Genomic DNA, 14,721 nt, shown 5'->3' on the forward strand with positions numbered 1-14,721 from the left:
TAAAGAGTTATCGGTATCGACCGAAATTTGGATCTAGATTTATCGGCCAATATATCGGTTATCGGCTTTCAAATATAAAGAGTTATCGGTATCGACCGAAATTTGGATCTAGATTTATCGGCCAATATATCGGTTATCGGCTTTCAAATATAAATAATTATCGGTATCGACCAAAATTTGGATCTAGATTTAGCGGCCAATATATCGGTTATCGGCTTTCAAATATAAAGAGTTATCGGTATCGACCGAAATTTGGATCTAGATTTATCGGCCAATATATTGTTTATCGGCTTTCAAATATGAATAATTATCGGTATCGACCGAAATTTGGATCTAGATTTATCGGCCAATATATCGGTTATCGGCTTTCAAATATAAAGAATTATGGGTTATTGTATGGCCAAAGTCTTCATATTGGTGCATCCCTCCTATCGTTACGCAAAGAAACTGTGCTGTTAAAAAGTCTGCTTCCTTGTTTTTTTTGTGTGTGTGTTTTTTTTTGGGGGGGGGGGAATGAGTGCACGATATGCAAGGAAACAGCTTACTCGAGTGCAAATGCAAAAAAGCAGGGAAACGATCACACGCTTCATCAGAACGTGAGTGCATTTACAAAAATAACCACTAACTACAGTAAGACAACAATAAATAACTTGTTTTGTTTTTTCCAGCATCGCAGCTACTTATGTCGAGAAGCTGTACCAGCCCCGCGCGGACACAGCTTGGCAAGAGAAGAGAAATAAAACCAGAAAGAGTGATCGTGAAGAACAGCCTTAGAAAAGTTATGTTTGGTTTCTATAAAACAAATGGCTTTACTCCCTTGTCATGTCCTCTAGAAATGGCAGCAAACAGGTTTCATGCACATTATGACTCTACAAGCGAGACCACGAGTCACAGAGCGAATGGAAACACAGAGTTATGCCGTTACTATTCGACGTGTGCTTGTGCTACAGGCATTAAGGTACATGTTTCACTCGCGGTGACTTCGGAGACGCTTCGAGAACACAGTGTCTTCAGGATTAGTAGGATGCGGCGCGGGAAACGTCCTCACGTCACGTTTCCCAGAAGAACCCGGGCTCTCGCTTCAACATGCATTTAGTGGATACGTTTCTAAGCGTTGGACAAAATGCAGACCGTCACAGTTCATTATCAAGCCTGGCCTCACGATTACATACGAACGTCAAGCATCATCTCCGATAATTACACACACGCCGACGACTGAGCGTTTTTCAACACTTCTCTCATTCGCTCATGATGTGTTTTTTCCACAAATGATTTGTTCGACTACGTTTAAAGAAGTTCATGACCAACCGCGTGTGATATGCTGTAATGCTTCATCCGTGACCCACTGAGAACATTTGGTTGGTCATCGTTCCCCGTCCTAAACACACTCACTCGCACACACACATCGAGAGCACTTTGACTGAAACCATCTTCATCGACAGACTCGTTCTTCTCCACTCTTCTCTGTTCTTATGGTCATTTGGCTCAGAAGGCAAAGGTCAGAGGTGAGAGTGGTGATGGAGATGACACACATTTTGGCAAAGTGCCCACGAGGGGACGAAGAAAGACGACAGGACTTTTCGCTAGTGCTACACGAGACATCAGCTATCAGGGGACAACTGCGTCTCAATGTCTACCCTGCAGATGGGACACTTCTTGTTGGTCGCCAGCCACTGGTCAACACAAGCCTGATGGAAGAGGTGCATGCAGGGTAATCTCCTGAGAAAAGAACGAAAAACGAAAGTTAATCGCCTCCGTTTTCATTAGTATATCAATGAAAGTGAGTGTCGAGCAGAACTACCTGACGTCCTCTCCGTCTTCGAGCATCGAGAGGCATATTGTGCATTTCTCATCCGTGTCGAGCTCCTCTTCATACATGCTGATCTTCAGATCTAGAGGTCTTCTCTGCGGATCACATGCTCAGTTATTAGACACATGTTTTTTTTAAATCCAATAGCAATTTACACTTAATAAATTACAGGTTCAACCAAGTGCACAAGAGTCAGATATTAAAAACGAATCAATTCTCCAGCAGCCTTGGGGTAACATCCACAGCATCTCCATTTTATTTATATTTATATATATTTATGTGACCTGTGCTGGCAAAATGAATTGCAATGAGCAAATTTTCAAAAATGAGTTATTGTTATTTTCACATTTTCACAACTGATTTGGTGGAATCAGACAAAAAATGATTGAGCTGCACGTTTAAAGTCGATAGAGTCAGCAAAGTCAATTTTGAGAAAAAGTTTTCTGAAGGTTCCAAAACAAAATCCCTTAGCAAACATACCTTAAAATCCCTGGTAATAACACCAAATTTGGCACACACCAAGTCAAAACATATCTATAGAAAAAATATATATTAAACTTTTTTTCCCCATGATACCACAATTATTTGATTAACATTTATTTATTTGTTTTAACATTTCATTTAACAGACAGCCTACAGTATTCAGACCTACTGTACCGCACGGATGTAATATAATGTTACACATCAGATGATTTCCCCTAACAGTTAACCAAACGTCCACTTAACACATAACAGATAACGTTTGCATGAATACTCACCAACACAGATATTTTGAACTAGGCTACTGTAATTCTCTGTATACAGTAGCCTATGTGTATTGACATGCTGTCTGGGAGTCTTTGTGCGCACGCATCGGATCTGTCAGTCAGCGCGAATAAGCTCGTTTTGTTTGTTTACATGAGCATGAGTTTGAAAATCACATTTAATTGGTTCAGACTCATGCCATCGATAATTCACTTTGAATATTCACAAAAATGGAATACTGCGCTTTACAACGATTAACGACACCGAACTTGTGCTGAGGGGAAGCGCGGGAAGCGAGCAGAGGAGAACCGCATTTTTCATGGACTAAAGAAAGGTAATCCTCTCGTAAAACGCACAAATAAAGATACTTTTAGATGTTTAATTGCTATTTGGAACATTGGGATCGCTAGACGAGGGCTTAATCAACTCATTTTTGTGAAAACCTCAAAATCGACCAAAATTGAATTTTTTCACTTGTTTTACCCGTTGCTCGAAATTATCCCGTGCGCATTCTCATTCCCTTTGCCAGCACGGGTCTCAAGATTACATATTATTATCACAAAAGCAGTAAATTTCACTTTTTTTTGTCAGCCGAACCTCTTTGAACTAAAATATTTACTGAAGCGCCTCTGAGATTTACAGTTAATATTTCAATAATTTAACATCACATTCATATGGTCACGGTTCTATGATGTTGCTTAATGATTACATGACATGAGCATAAACATAAAATATTTAATCTTTTTTATTTTCTTTCTCTTTTGATTTTTATATCAATATAGTACATGTGGTTTTCCTATTGAAAGCTAGAAACAAGTTTGGTCAAAAGTAGTTGGATTATGTGGTAACACTTTACAATATGGTTCATTAGTTAAGTTAATGTATTAACTAACATGAACTAACAATTACTGTATTTATTAGTCTTTGTTAACATTAGTTAATAAAAATACAGCTGTTCATTGTTAGTTCACAGTGCAACTAATGTTAACAAGATTTTAATAAAGTATTAGTAAATGTTGAAATTAACATTAACAAAGATTAATACATTTTGTATAAGTGCAGTTCATTATTAGTTCATAACTAACAAACCTTATTGTAAAGTGTTACCGATTATGTTACCTAAAATGTGTAATCTAATTGATAATGTCACTAAATACAATTTCCCAGTAATGGACGACAATTATGTGATGCATAAATACATAAATAAAAAATTAGAATATAATATAAATTTTTAGTAATGTTTACCTTTTTATACTTGTGAGGAAAGGTAAACCTCTCGATGGTGGTCTGCACAGCCCCGCGGTTCACATTTCCCAGTCTGTCCTCCAACTGCAGGAGCTCCTGGAATAAAACCACAGCGAAACATCAGATGAGATCATGAGATCTGAACACGTGTGATGAAGAACACCATCTGAGATCATGAGATCTGAACACGTGTGATGAAGAACACCATCTGAGATCATGAGATCTGAACACGTGTGATGAAGAACACCATCTGAGATCATGAGATCTGAACACGTGTGATGAAGAACACCATCTGAGATCATGAGATCTGAACATGTGTGATGAAGAACACCATCTGAGGCGTGACGTACCTCGTAACTCTCCCGCACTGCAGACGCGTGTCGAGACGGGCTGAGGCCTTGAAGAGCCAGCAGGTGTAACTGAGGATATGGGTAATTTCTGATCTCATGGACAACCTGTGCAGGACAACACCATTCATTAACATACAACAGCAATGAACAATTGGATTTTGAGGCTTTTAGAAGAGCATGTAAGGGATGCATTTAAAAAAAACAAATGTGTTTTGCATGTCGCAGCATGACTTATATAAGTCGCAGCATGTTTTGCATGATTAAAAAAATGGGACTTTGGAAAACACAGTAGCTTTAAGGGGTCCTTGATTATGATTTCACTTTTTAAACTTTAATTTAGTGTGTAATGTTGCTGTTTGAGCATAAAGAACATCTGCAAAATTACGACGCTCAAAGTTCAATGCAAAGGGAGATTTTCTACAGAAATTGCTCTTTAAGGACTACAACAAACGGCTGGTAGGAACTACAACGAGCTTCTTCCTGGGTTGGTGACATCACAAACCCTAAAATTTACATAAACCCCACCCCCGGGAACACAGAGGTGAGGCCATGTTGGTCTGCTTTAGAGAAGAGGAAGAGTGGACAATCTGTTGTTTATGGATCACAACTTGTTAGCATGTCTTATTAATTGTAGTTGTGTTTTCTATTAACAGTTCCAATTATAAGCTTTATGTAGTTGCTATGATGTAAACGAAAGGCAAAGCTTTGCCTCCGCTCGCCTGCTAACTAACATTACAGTATTGATGTAGTGTTTACTGGAGCTTTTGTAAGACGGTTCACCGGCCCTTAGGAAAATTATCCATGATTCTGTGATCGATTACTGTTTGTATTACCATAGTTTTCTGACAAATATGATTAAATGGTGGATAACAATCGTATCTATGAGAAAATTACACACAAAAAATACCACTCTGAAAGTCCTGTGAAATTCGTCCGTTAACATTGTCAGGGTCTGAATCGGTCTCGAAATGTAATAATGTAAAATATGTGAAAAATAATGCGTTTTTGAACAATCAAGCATGAAAACATATTCTAGTACACCCCAAAAACAAAATCAAGACTTTGTAAAAGGGCGTAATAGGACTCCTTTACATAGCGTAAACAGTGGCACTGGCAACGCCAAGTTCATGGGTTCGATTCCCAGGGAATGCATGAACTGATCAAATGTATAGGTTTAGTGCAATTCAAGTCGTGTCTGCCAAACGCACACATGTAAGTGTGATTGGAAAGGCGCAGACTGACCACTTGTGCCGAGGTGTTGTTCCTGGGGAAGTGATGCAGGCGTGGAGAGGTCAGGTAATGCTGATAATGCTGAGTGAGAGGAGAGACGTGATACTGTGGCAGGCCTGGATCCACACTCAGATCCCTGTACACAAACACACCACAGATGTCAGTAGATCAGAGCCGAAACAGAGGACTAGTTTCTGCGGTATCTGAACACGGACGCACCAGTCTGTTCCTTCGGCAAGGTAGCGCGGCTGCTGTGGGACCGGCGCCGGGATGTGAAAGGATTGTGGGTAATCATACGGCGGGCGCAGCGTCTGCGGATGGGGAAGAGTTCGGTCTGAAGCGTGTCTGCTGGGAAAAATCAGAACGAAATTGTTAGAACATTACAAAGATCTAGTTTTAAAGTCCCCCTGTAGTCAATAATTTTATCTCTTAAAACTCATCTTTGATCACCAAAATGACATATTTAAAAGTTTTTTCCTTGAAAAAAAATTCTTCATGCCTTAAAATATCTTGAGTGTAACTCGACACCCTTGCCTCATTTAGTATACACTGTTCTATGAATATGCAAATGAGCCCCGCCTCCACTCACTCAGCTCAGAGATCCACTCTTGACGATCACACGTTGATCTGATTGGTTACAATATCATTCTAATATGATGATTTGATGCTCAAGAAACATTTCATTATTATTATCATCAATGTTGAAAACAGTTTTGTAAAAAAAAATCAGGATTCTTTTATGAATAGAAAGATTTATCTGAAATAGAAAGCTTTTCTATTTCAGAAAAGCTTATTCATTATACACTACCGTTCAAAAAAAAGTTTGGGGGGGGGGGGATTCCCACTAAGAGAAATCAATACTTTTATTCATCAAGGACACATTAAATTGATCAAAAGTGACAGTAAAGACATTAATAATGTTACAAAAGATTATATTTTAAATAAATGCTGTTCTTTTGAACTTATTCATCAAAGAATCCTGGAAAAAAAATTGTACACAACTGTTTTCAACATTGATAATAATCATAAATGTTTCTTGAGCATCAAATCATCATATTAAAGTGATTTCTGAAGGATCATGTGACACTGAAGACTGGAGTAATGATGCTGGAAATTCAGCTTTGATCACAGGAATAAATTACACATATATTCACATAAAAAACCTAGCCTGGGTTTCCCCATGCTGCCTTGCTCGCAGCGCGATTTTATTCAAATGAGACTTGGTCTGACGTCAGCCAGGCTATAAAAAAACGTAATATTAAATTGTAAAAAATATTTAACAATATTACCGTTTTTTTTTTTATCAAATAAATGCAGCCTTGGTGAGCAGAAGACAAAAAGGTTTTTTTTTTTTTTTTTAACGGCATGTATATGAGGTCGATCTTGACTTCTGGTTTAGTTTAAACACACCTGTGCTGTGGAAGTATCCTCCAGTTTTTTTGTTGTATTTTTAATAAAAATAAATGCAACCTTGGAATGCAAAACTTTACGGATTCTGATTTAAAACTTTACAGATTCTGATTTAAAACTTTACGGATTCTGATTTTAAACTTTACGATTACTGATTCTGATTTAAAATGACTGATTCGACTTGTGGTCTGGTTGAAACACACCTGTGCTGTGGGAGAATCCTCCTGTGCTGCGCCTCCAGGATCTGCTGCTGGATGAGGTATTGCTGGTGTAAAGCCTGAGGTAGGAATGATGGGGTCGAGATGTCCTGGAACGGAGGCGCTGGTATATGGTTGAGCGGGGCGTGTGGTTGACCCAGGTGAGGGCTCATTCCCGTGGGAGATTGTCCTGGATGGGGCATTGGGAAATCAACAGGGATCTGGGCCTGAGGGCCTACGTGGAAATGCCGGCAAGAGGTAGCATGACTGTGCTGATGCCTGTTAAAATGAGATCCTGCAAGAACAATGACATCACAGCCAATTATGAGTGGGATTAAACGAATGCTGGAGGCTTGGCCTTCATCGTCTTCATCGAACTTCCAGAAGAAATGAATGGTCAGCAGTGGGTGTGATGGGAAATGAAGAGTGGAGGGGAGTGAGTTGTGTTTGAACGGCATGTTAGTCTGTTAGCAGTGAATGTGGTTACGTACACACAGTCAGTGTTTGAGATTGTAAATCAGATTTACCGTCGGATACATACAGACACAGAGTGTGAACAGGGAACTGAAGTCAAACCACTTCACTAATTCATGCCTGTAACCATATTGACAAATTAAATATACAAGACATGTAACTTTAGTTTATCCTCATCAGTTTGTGGTCAAAACTTTGGTTTAGTTTTTTGTTTTTCTCAAACACTTTGTGCCGAAGTATAATCACTGAAGCAATTTGGTTTGGTTTGTTAAAATCTCACACTATTATAGTACCTAACTTAATAAAATAGGCTTTGACTACGAGGAATGATTACCTCAAAATATAAGTCTGTGTGCAAGTTCGAGAGACTTTATTTAACCTTCATCCTTCCCTCGCACTTTGTAACACATCTTCCAAAATGACCCAAAGCCCTCAAATTATACTTAGTTTCTTCTGTCCAGAAAGATTATTTTATTTAATTTTGAGAATATTTTTTTCTATTTTTTAATGCAATTTTTAAGGAGATTTTTTGTTATTTTATTTACCTTTAAATTACTAGATTGGATAGTAATTTAAGCACATTCCTCACATTCTTTTAACTTAAATTCAAAATAACTCACAACTCATGCATAACCCTTTTAATTCATCTCAGAAGATCTTACATTGTGTGTCTTTGACCTCTTGTGTGAAAATAATAATATAACATGATATTTCATGACTCTATATGGCCTTATATCTCTATATGGAGTAAATGAGCTGTTCCTCTGGGTCCTAAAGTCAGTTTCTCTTCAGTGTGCATTCAGATACACATGTAGACATTATTAAATAATTTTTTGGTAAAGTTTTAGCATTTTTAGTTTGAATTTTGAGCATTTTTAGGTTTTTCTATGTGAACTGAAGCATTCCTCGCATTCCATTCATTCCTAAAGGGGTCAAATTGACCCGCGACGGAAGGATTTGTTCATTTTTTAAATTTCAACCACAAAAGTCCTCGAATCCATTAATTTTTTTTTTGTGTATTGGTGGTTCAAGTGCGACAAAAGTCCTGGGGTCTTGGACCCCTCTGATGAACACTCAATTTAAAAAAAAAAAAGAAAACAAGATTTTCGGGTCAGAATGACCCGAGGGAAGGATGATTAAATTAAATACATACACCTCTTCAGCTATTGTCACGTGCCAGTGATTAACCATCCACGTGCCATAGGTTACACAATAACACACTTTCATCCATCTTAAAGTTTGACAAGTCTACTTTCCATGGCGTATTTCTCTAGTCCTGTGGCCTGTTGCATTGACATCTTAAGAACTAGTCTGAGCATCTAGCAGTAGCCAATGGGTAATCAGACCTACTTTTCAAATTCAAATTAGACCAATGTACCTTTTTATTTAACCAACTTAAAGTTAGGACCAGTCTTAAAGAAAAAAACTGTGTGTGAATCCTCTATTTTTTTACCCAAATACTTTCTACTAACCCTAAACTTAACCTTAGCATAGCGTTGGTAGAACATCCTGATGCAGTTGTAAATCTGTAAATAAAACGAGTCTAATGGTGCACGTTTTACAAGAACATACTGTTTCAGCCTTTCTACTGAAAACAATCATGTTTAATTCAATGAGTTGCTTGTTGTGGAAGCTTGTTTCCGCCACAGAATAAAAAAGGTAATTGCGAATTTAACCTTGCAATTGTGTTATAAAGAATAAAATCAGTGTGATTTAACTGTGTGATATAAACTCACAATTGCAATAAATAAACTCAAAATTCTGACTTTTTCTCACAATTGCATGTTTATATCTCGCAATTCTGACTTTATAATATGCAAATGGGAGATATACAGTCAGAATTGCATGAAATAAAGTCGCAATTGCGTGTTATAAAGTCAGAATTGTGAGATATAAACATTTATAGAAAATAAATATAATAAATATATAATGAATAGATTAAATATTTATCTAGAATAAATATTTTTAGAAAAAATTCTATAAAGTCTAGAATTGGACTTTATAACTCAGAATTGCGAGATATAAACTCCCAATTGTGAGATAAAAAGTCGCAATTAAAATGTTTTTTATTTTGTGGCGGAAACAAGCTTCCATCGCTTGTTGATTCTTTATAATTATTTGTGAAATCGACTTGAAAGTGAAAGTTGATGCAAATTAATCCTACGCCAATTTTTCAAGCGTAGATAACAACTGTTTCTCATGATCAGATCCATCTATTGTTTTTCAGAATGTTGACCTTTCCTTGATTGAGTGTATATCATCCTCTAAACAGAATTGACAACCATATTCTACAGCTGTGAACAGAAGTGCCTCGTCCCAGCAGATCTGGGGTGCGTTTCCCAAAGCCAGCTATGGTCGCAAGTCCCGTCGTTCCCAATAGAGTTCAATGGAAATTGTGATCATAGTTGACCAATGATGGTTTTAGGTCTAGAGTTATTTAGCGAATACGAAAGCAGACAAGAGTTGCTGGACAGCTGAAGGAATCCACAGATGCTCTACTTCTCAGCCAAATGTCTGAGCATGCAGTAAACATCTGGATTTAGATGTATTTTAATGCGAGCTGTTAGCCTGTCAAGCATTATCAATGAAAGCTTTGCGTTTTCCAATGACAGATCTTTGGATAAGTGTGTGGGAACCATTTTCCAAAGTGTAGGCAACATGGTCTCTTTTAAAACCCAATGACATGTGATTTGGCCAAAGTAGGACATCTTCCTGAATCAACATCCTCTGTTGGTACTGGAAAAACAATCTTAGTCCCAACATTATCCCATCAAACATCAAAATCACTGCGGGTTAAGGACGTTGTTGAAGCTCTTAAGACTAAAATCTGATTGGATGATAGGAATGTTGTTCTAGGATGTTGGACACTCCTCATCTTAAGAAACATGTTTACTGGGATTTATCTCTGTGGATGTAGATTAACCCTTCAACTCGGTCCATAGAGCAAAAATCACATCAGAAATCGCAGGCTTTTGCTGGTGCTAGACATGCAGTTTGCATGCTTTATCATCACTGAACGAGAATATTTAGTGATAGATCAACAATTACTCTAAATATAATGTCCTTTCCTGAAATGTCAGGGGAAAAAAAGATAACTTTGCACCATGCATTGAAATTAGGGATGCAACGATATGCAAATTTTGGCCGATATCGATAACCGATAACATCTTTATATTTGAAAGCCGCTAACCGATATATTGGCCGATAAATCTAAATCCAAATTTTTATATCATTTTTGAGAGCCTGATTACAAAAACCAATTCTCGCTGTTAAATCCATGTTCCAAACACACAATTATAATGTTCTCATTATAATTTTATGTAACCGATATTTTCCATTTTTGAAGTGATTCCAGTCATATTTCAAGCAATTCAAGACCATCATGGGTTAGGTGTCTCAGCTGAGGGAAATAATCCATTATTTATCAGCTTTAATATATCAGCCACATGTTCTTATCGGGCCGATAACGATAACATTAAAAATGAACATATATCAGGCGATACCGATATGGTGGCCGATATACTGCACATCCATAATTAAAATAGGCTGCATAGAAGTTAAATCCCCTTCATTCAGAAGTTCAACAGTATGAGATTTTAGGCTATAATTCACTGGATTATTAATATAAGATTACTGGATGCTAAACTGAGTTTGACGTGTTGTGATGAAGGTATCTGTTGGCTATTTACAAGACTACAAGTGAATGGGCAAATTAATCAACGCACCACTTTACGGGCTTAAAAAACATGAGAAAGCGTCAATATTCATTATGAGAAAGAAAACTCCAAATGAACAAAAATAGTAGAAATGGATAAAAATGGCAGGAAAGCAAAATTACCCATCTCTCCACTCTACTTCAGATCAGAATGAGGGAATTGAAAACACACAAGCTTAAGTCACCAGACGAAATCATGTATAATGTGCTCTTGATCAATTGCTCAATGTGGTGTTCATGGGAGATTGAATAACAGAGATGAAATGTGTGATATACCTGGACACACCACAGAGAAAGGCCACGTTTACATTGCATCCGGATCATTTACTGTGAGAAGACTTAAAGGTGCAGCGTTACGTTCTAGACTCATTAGAAATGGATCTAATTTCTCTCTAAGATGTGGAAGGTCTAAGGTTATCGGAACAGTTGGGAATGCACACTGCACCTTCAAGTGCCTCGATGACGGGAATAAATGACCACGGATCAACTCATCGAGGTCTCGTGATGAAAAAAGCTAGGAAAATCAGTCTATCGGTCACAGCAGAGGGAGGAGGTGGAGGGGGAGACAATAAATGGAAATCAGCAAGAAGCACACTGGAGGTTAGGAAAAATACTATATTCTTTATTGAAAAATATTAGTATATGTGGATTTGTGTCATAATAATAAGTCCATGCAACAAATAAAACAACATTGACCAATAGCAAGGCCCACCATGCTCAGTACAGGGTTAACAGAACAAAAGCAACATCCAATGAGCAGATGCATCGGCTACAGCACATTACAGTACAGCAGGGTTCATCTTTACTACAGAAAGATTACATTGGAGTCTATTCAATGTAGAATCAAAAATAATAATAATGTGATTCATGCACTCAAGTCTATTACCAGAACAAAAGGTAGAGAAACCACAACCAAACAATAGACATTTGCATTGCTCTAATAGAGGATCTCAGTAGCAGTGCAGGAAATCAACATCCCTGCCAAATGGATGGCATTTTGGACGCTGTCAATTTGGAGGCAACGAGCCAATCGCTGGGCGTTTCTGTCTGTTGTTTTTTGCTTTTCCTCTTAACATGATTGTGAATGGTTGTGTAAAATCAGAAGGCGATGAATGAAGCACACGGTATGCAGGTGACTATGGAAGCTCGTTTACGCCACCGAATAAAAAATAACATTTAAGAAGAATTCTCACAATTCAGACTTTTCTCGCTATTGCAATTCGGTTTTATAAACTTTTTGAAAACTTTTTTAAAAAAAGTCAACATTGCGAGATATCGTGGAAGCTTGTTTCCGCCACAGAATAAATTTTTTAATTTAATTATTGTGACTTTTTATCTTGCAATTCAATTGCGACAATGATATAAAGTCGCAATTGTGAGTTATAAAGTCAGACTTGCGTGATATAAAAGTCGCAATTGTGTGTAATAAAGTCAGAATTGTGAGATATAAAAGTCGCAATTGTTTTATATAGTCAGACTTGCGTGATATAAAAGTCGCAATTGTGTGTAATAAAGTCAGAATTGTGAGATAAAGTGCAATTGTGATATAGTCAGAATTGCGTGATATAAAAGTCGCATTGTGTTATATAGTCAGAATTGCGTGATATAAAGTCGCAATTGTGAGTAATAAAGTCAGACTTGCGTGATATAAAAGTCGCAATTGTGTTATAGTCAGAATTGTGAGATATAAAAGTCGCAATTGTTTTATATAGTCAGACTTGCGTGATATAAAAGTCGCAATTGTGTTATATAGTCAGAATTGCGTGATATAAAGTCGCAATTGTGAGTAATAAAGTCAGACTTGCGTGATATAAAAGTCGCAATTGTGTTATAGTCAGAATTGGGAGATATAAACTCGCAATTGCGAGAAATAAACTCACAATTCTGACTTTATAACATGCAACTGGGAGATATAAAGTCAGAATTGCGTGATATAAAGTCACAATTGCACGAGTTTATTTCTCAGAATTCTGACTTTATAACTGACAATCGCGAGTTAACACTATTCAGAGAAAAAGTGTCAGAATTGCAAGATAAAGTCGCAATTACCTTTTTTAATTCAGTGGTGGAAACAAGCTTCCTAAGATATAATGCGCAATTACCTTTTTTATTTCTATATTCCGTGATGGAAACAAGCTTCCATAGGTGACAGCTATAGGTGTGTGGGTTTGGTGATCATCCAAGCACAAAATGCATCCATTTTACAGGAATTTACATACATGTTGACTACCAAAGCTGGATGGGACATACATGAGTCACTCTTCTAGAGCTACTGATGTGGGTTAAACTACAGCACTTGACATACAGACAGTAGTTCACGCTCTAAATGTGTTAGCTCTGGTTTTAGTGTGTTTGTTCTCAGGAAGGGAGCAGATCTGAGATGTTTGTCGTCTTCTGATGGAAATAGGAAATGAGGAGGGATCAGAACACAGATGATCATTAAAACACAATGATCTGATAATGCAGAATGTAGATTCAGCCTCCATAGACTATGAGACAGGAGATAAGAACAGAAATAAAGCACATGAAATCAAACTATGAGACAGAAGATCAGAAACAGAAATCAAAAAAGCTTCATGAAATCAGTGATGGAGGTAAAGTTAGCAGCTCATCTCAACACAAGTTTCGTGTTTTCCCTCGTTAGACAATCAGCACATCGGTGTGTAAATGATTAAGTTCATGAGGTGTATCAAAAATAATCGACCGCTTTAAACAAATCAGCTTTTGTCTGATGCAGATACTGGCATTCTGGGGCTTCAACACAAAATCTTACTTATTTGATTGAAATGAGCATTAAAATCACAATGGTAAATTATTGAACTGTTATTTGTTGTCCGGTGAGGCAAGCTCAGGCCTGAATTAGCATCGTTAGCTTTCTGAGGTAAAACCAAACCTCACAAATAAACCTCTGCAAATACATACAGCGCTCAAGTACACGATAAAACGAATAGAAAATCTATCAAATATACCGAATATCCCTCATATCAGCCAATCAATTGATTTTAAATGTATTTTAAAGTGAAATCTGAAGCTGAAAGCGTCCATCTTGTCAGCTAGCTAACAGATTAACGTTAACGTTACCTCAGATCCGAATCAAACCTCACTGATTCGCTAAATAAATACCAAATCACCTGTTTTTTTAATGAATATCCCCTCAGTATGGACCTAGAGCAGCATATAGATCAGTCATGAGGTTTAATAATCATACATTAAACAAGCAAAAGGCCTTAGATGTGATCTTATCGTGATTTAATGTGTTATAAATACCTCTATTTCTCACTGAGCCAAAGACGGGAAGAACCAAATATCCGACATGAACTAACACCATCCTTCAGATCGTCTGTTTGATGAATACAGAGTGTAAACGGATGAATAAATAATGTACATTCAGCGGGATCATATGCAGTCATTCACCGCGAGGACAAAGAGTGGCGGCGGGGTTCGATTCACAGAGTCGTTCTATTGGATCGGTTCTTCTTAATGATTCAATCGAACCGATTCACAAGGCGTTTGTATTTCTCAAACGAATCCATGAATCACGTTCGA

General features: G+C 37.4%; 1 protein-coding gene across 2 annotated transcripts; it reads right to left on the bottom strand.

The window, feature by feature from the left end:
• Positions 1 to 501: 501 nt before the first annotated feature.
• Positions 502 to 14,629, bottom strand: ark2cb (arkadia (RNF111) C-terminal like ring finger ubiquitin ligase 2Cb). 2 transcript variants are annotated; one of them, XM_084086700.1, is made up of 8 exons: positions 14,443 to 14,629; positions 6,993 to 7,281; positions 5,599 to 5,724; positions 5,392 to 5,515; positions 4,150 to 4,254; positions 3,800 to 3,895; positions 1,802 to 1,905; positions 502 to 1,719 (listed from the first exon to the last, which is right to left on the bottom strand). In XM_084086700.1, the coding sequence occupies exons 1-8, from the start codon at positions 14,501 to 14,503 to the stop codon at positions 1,602 to 1,604; spliced, it is 1,023 nt and encodes a 340-aa protein (XP_083942826.1). In that variant the 5' UTR covers positions 14,504 to 14,629; the 3' UTR covers positions 502 to 1,601. The 2 variants fall into 2 exon arrangements, with proteins under 2 accessions (XP_083942826.1, XP_083942825.1); XM_084086699.1 differs by having other exon boundaries at positions 5,599 to 5,727.
• Between the last annotated feature and the right edge of the window lie 92 nt (positions 14,630 to 14,721).

This window comes from Abramis brama (assembly GCF_963993115.1).
Source record: "Abramis brama genome assembly, chromosome: 16".
NCBI classification, from domain to species: Eukaryota; Metazoa; Chordata; class Actinopteri; order Cypriniformes; family Leuciscidae; genus Abramis; species Abramis brama.